The following is a 4,525-nucleotide window of genomic DNA, read 5'->3' as shown; positions in this document are numbered from 1 at the left end:
TGTAGAACAGAAACAGTCAAAGCCCATTATGAGTTGACTAGGACTCATGTCATGGTGCATTCAAACAAAAACAATATCAAAATTCTAGATAGCACCATTCAACAAATAACATTCTAAGCTGCTTATGAATGCTAAAACAGACTTTGCTGTCTTTGATGGCATGCTACTATCTTCCACTTGAGACTCATATGTGACCTCAACACTGACCATGGTCTCCTCTTCCTGAATTGGAGTGAGTTGGAAGGTTGTTTTGTATGAAGAAAACCCAAAGTTCAAGTGTCCTCCTTCAATGACTTGCAGCCCAATTTTATGCACAGCCTCATCAAGCTCCACAATCTTTTCCTTCTGATAACTCATCTTTGGTACATCTGAACAACATTGTTCACAAAAGAAAAGGAAAACATAAAATTCATTGTTGCATGTCATATGGTGGAGGAAGAAGCTTTTATTTTTGTTGCCAAAGTTGGAAAAGGGGGAGGGGAATTTTTTCGAACCTGAGACCACTGGGCTAGACCATGTTGGCAAAGAAGTTCATATTCAAATATTGAAATTTGAAAGTGTCAAAAAGAGTTGGGGACTTACCGGAGCCAAAATTGAAGAGGAAGACTGTGCCAATGCCACCATCTCCTTCTGTCACTTCGGCATTCTTGACCAAATTTGGGATGACTTTTGGTGTCACAAATGCCACATCTTTTGCCAAAGCTTTCCACAAGGCTTCAATCCCAACACTTACTTTTGCTTCAGTTTTAATTTCCTTAACCATGGCTCTCAAATGTTGTTTTTGAGAGAAAGAGAGAGATAATCGACTGATATAACCGAGGCCATAAATATACAAATGATTTTCAAGTGGAAACGCAGCATCTTCTGCATATGTTGACAAACTGGCATGCGAGATGCCGTTTTCTTTCACAATTGGTTAGTTTCTGTAAGGACAGAAGCTCATTTACATATGGCATTCCTTATAAAGTATATGAAAGTTAGGTAATTCTCTTTTTTTCTATTTTTTTATAATAAAAATGCGATATAATTTTATTAGATCAAGAGGAATACATAGTACAAAGGATAGACTGTTTGGTGTGTTTGGATTAGGGAAATAAACTTGAGATTTTGATGAAAATCAAAATTTCTAAATTGACATAAACCAATTCTCGTGTTTGAATTTAAAAAACACAAAGAAATCTAGAAATTATATCAAAATAATTGTCGTTTCTAAAATTTCTAGATGATAAACATTAAATTTCGTGTTTAAAACCATACCAAACAAGAAACTTCACAAATTTTATAACATTAATTTCCGTCATTTTAAATGTTATCATTTATGAATTCCTTATTACTTTTAAATTTTCTCATCCAAACGCACCGTAAAGAGAGTCATCCAAATAACAATATGACATACATGGGTAAAACTCAGTGACCAGAGCCAGTAGAAAAGCTTAAACGATCTGGAGACAATCACTCTTGAAAATAACTTTTCTATAACCCCTTTCTAACTACCATAAGTTCCCCGAATCTTATTACACAGATTTGGTAATATCCATAACAAGATAGACTATATATGTTATATTATGTTATGTTGGTTTCCATTTATTTGAAGGTAAATTATGAATTCGGATTTTGACTCGCTTGTATGGGTTGGAAGAATCATAAAAATGTCACATACAAAGTATTGGTATTGGATTTTAAATGACTAAACACAATGTAACATTATAAATTTAATATTAATGATCAAATCCAATGAATCTATTTGAATAGTAATCTTATCAACCAAAAGAAGTCTCATTCAATAAAAAGAAAGTAGGGAGGCTGCACAACACAACACAACAATTCATGAAACTGCTACTGCCCACAACACTGCATCATCCAAATCAAGGAGATGCCAAATTTCTGATACCAGCAGCAACTTTGTATCTGCTACCATTTATTCACAATAAAAACCTTATTTGCTAGCTCAAGGTAAAGTCCACTGTTATTTAATCTGACAAGATGAACCTAACTCAGCTAGTTGGCTTGAACTGATCGATCAAACACATTTCAGTACTAGGATGATGCTAAGCTCTCCTCCCACTATGATTCCAATACATATTTCTCCAGGAACTGAATGTAAGAAATCGCAGGCTGCAATGCTATATCTCCGGTATTAGCTTCCTCTTTTTCAGTCTCATACACCACTTTCATATCAACCAAGGTCTCCTGCTCTCCGATTTTGCTCAGTTGGAAAGAAGTTGTCAATGCAGAAAAATTGCGCAGTGTTAGCGCCGGACCTTCCAATACTTTCAGTGCAAATCGATACTCAGAGTCGTCAAGTTCCACAATCTTTTCTGTCTGTTTTCTCTTGGACTCTACATGATCTGGCATTTTTGTTTCAGAAAAAAGAAACGAACAAGAAGAAACTTCTATTAACATCATCCTATTGTTTAAAAACATGTAACAACTTGTTGGATCCCGAGCTTCTACATTTAGAAGTTGTGCATTTACCCGCATTTCGCAACATTTACACCATCCTAATAATAAAAATATAAAAAAAAAAACTAGTAACTTTAAAAACATCTGAAAGTCCAATTTAAAATTAAAAAATGAGGTTAAAATTTTCACAAGATAACTTCCCCGCCCCACCCTTGTCCCCCCCCGCCACCCATTCTAGACATGTAAATGGGTCAGAGATTGAGCGGAGCACATGAAATCCGACTAGATCCGATTTCAAAATAATTTCAACTTGATCTAATTCGAAAATCTAACAGATCATTCACAACTAGATCCATATCCGATTTGTTGAATTATCCAATAACCCGGTCCAAATTATTTTATGTCATATATACAAATAGTTGAAAATAGTTTTATTTATTTACAAAAGTTCACCGTATTTATGAACAGATTCGGAACATAATCAAGTTATTGAATTATGCCACCAAATCCATTTCCTATTAATTACATCGGATCTGAATCAAAATATGATCCCTTGACAGCCCATACCAGCACTACACAAGCCGCCATACCGGCTACCATCTCTCTCTCTCTCTCTCTCCAAATCCATGTCCTATTCAAAAAATATCAAAAAATCCATGTCCTATTCAAAAAATATCAAATCTAGATTAAATTCTGATCTATTAACAGCCCATAACCTAGCACCACACAAGCCGCCATACCAGCTACCATCTCTCTCTCTCTCTCTCTCTCTCGCCAAAAATATCTTTTAATGACAAAAATATTAATTACTTTTGTAATGGCAATTGGAATGATATTAACTCCTATTTATTCATTATCTATGTTACGCCAGATGATCAAAAAAAAATGAACCTTAGTATTATTTATTAGTAAAATAATAGTCTTAGTAAAGTAATTATAAATTATTCTTTAATCAAGAGATTTACTTTTTTCTCTCTCTCTCTCTCTCTCTCTCTCTCTCTCTCTCTCTCTCTCTCTCCAAATCCATGTCCTATTAATTATATCGGATCCGGATCAAATTTTGATCCATTGATAGCCCATACCCTAGCACCACACAAGCCGTCATACCGGCTACCATCTCTCTCTCTCTCTCTCTCTCTCTCTCTCTCAACCCATCAAGGGCGGTGATCATATATGTGAGTAGAAACAAACCCATTTGACTTTTCAAACGGACTAAATATATCATACAAGTTTTGAAAAACCTAAAATTTAGAACAATGACATCACTATATATATATATATATTTTTAATTATAATGTAAGGATAATAATAGTATTTCACACATCATTCAAATTTTAAACAAAATTAAAGTTGACTTTTTTTGAGTTTGTTTCATCAATTTATAAATTTCAGTGTTTATATATAAATTCAATGCAAGAAATTAGTTTTATTATAAATTTATCTTAAAATTTTCCATATAGAAATATAAGTTCCTTCCACGAACTAAAACTGAGATATTCTATCCTTGATTTAATCAAATTCCACCTTTCAATTGCAAAAAGAAAATTTCGGTACTCACGATCGCCAAGATTGAAGAGCAAAACAGAACCAAGGCCACCATCTCCCTCAATCACTTCAATACTGCGCACAATACTAGGCATTATCTTTGGTATAACAGTAACTGTATCCTTAGCCATAGCTCTCCACAGGGCTTCAACTCCAACACCAACTGTTCTTTGATCCTTTTTCTCTTTGACAGCCATGGCTAGCTCTCCGAACCTCGAAAATCTTTCAGGTATGGAGCTTTTTAAAATATAACTGGGATTTTATGTACATGGTGAGTGAGATTAGTAGTATTTATAAAAGTTCAGGAGCATCTTTTATCCACTAAATCCAACATCTGTTGTTCATTAAGTCCAGTGTGTGACATTGAGTTCATACCAAACTATATGGTGACGAAAATGGTCCCCCCTAATCCAATTGGTTTCACTAGTATTAAACATTTGGAGGCAAAGATTATGATATTGTTAGACCATAAAAATGTTATGAAATTGTAATTATTGTACCACTCAGATGCTAAAACCAAAAGCTCTGATGCAATGACCGTACTACAGAAGATTATTCTTGCAGAGAAATCCATGAA

General features: G+C 34.3%; 1 protein-coding gene across 1 annotated transcript; it reads right to left on the bottom strand.

Annotated features, from left to right (window-relative positions):
• Positions 1-1,752: 1,752 nt before the first annotated feature.
• On the bottom strand, positions 1,753-4,263 carry LOC117626094 (phytohormone-binding protein CSBP-like). Its single transcript, XM_034357745.1, has 2 exons — positions 3,962-4,263; positions 1,753-2,348 (listed from the first exon to the last, which is right to left on the bottom strand). The coding sequence occupies exons 1-2, from the start codon at positions 4,143-4,145 to the stop codon at positions 2,065-2,067; spliced, it is 468 nt and encodes a 155-aa protein (XP_034213636.1). The 5' UTR covers positions 4,146-4,263; the 3' UTR covers positions 1,753-2,064.
• Between the last annotated feature and the right edge of the window lie 262 nt (positions 4,264-4,525).

Source organism: Prunus dulcis, chromosome 4 (genome assembly GCF_902201215.1).
Source record: "Prunus dulcis chromosome 4, ALMONDv2, whole genome shotgun sequence".
In the NCBI taxonomy this organism is placed as follows: domain Eukaryota; kingdom Viridiplantae; phylum Streptophyta; class Magnoliopsida; order Rosales; family Rosaceae; genus Prunus; species Prunus dulcis.
This window is presented reverse-complemented; position numbering and strand designations above follow the sequence as displayed.

Excerpts from the sequence above, each read along its gene's own strand:
- LOC117626094 (XM_034357745.1), bottom strand. The coding sequence starts at position 4,145 with ATGGCTGTCAAAGAGAAAAAGGATCAAAGAACAGTTGGTGTTGGAGTT. Across the intron at positions 2,349-3,961 it reads GCTCTTCAATCTTGGCGATC|ATCATGTAGAGTCCAAGAGA; the intron begins GTGAGTACCGAA and ends CAAAAATGCCAG.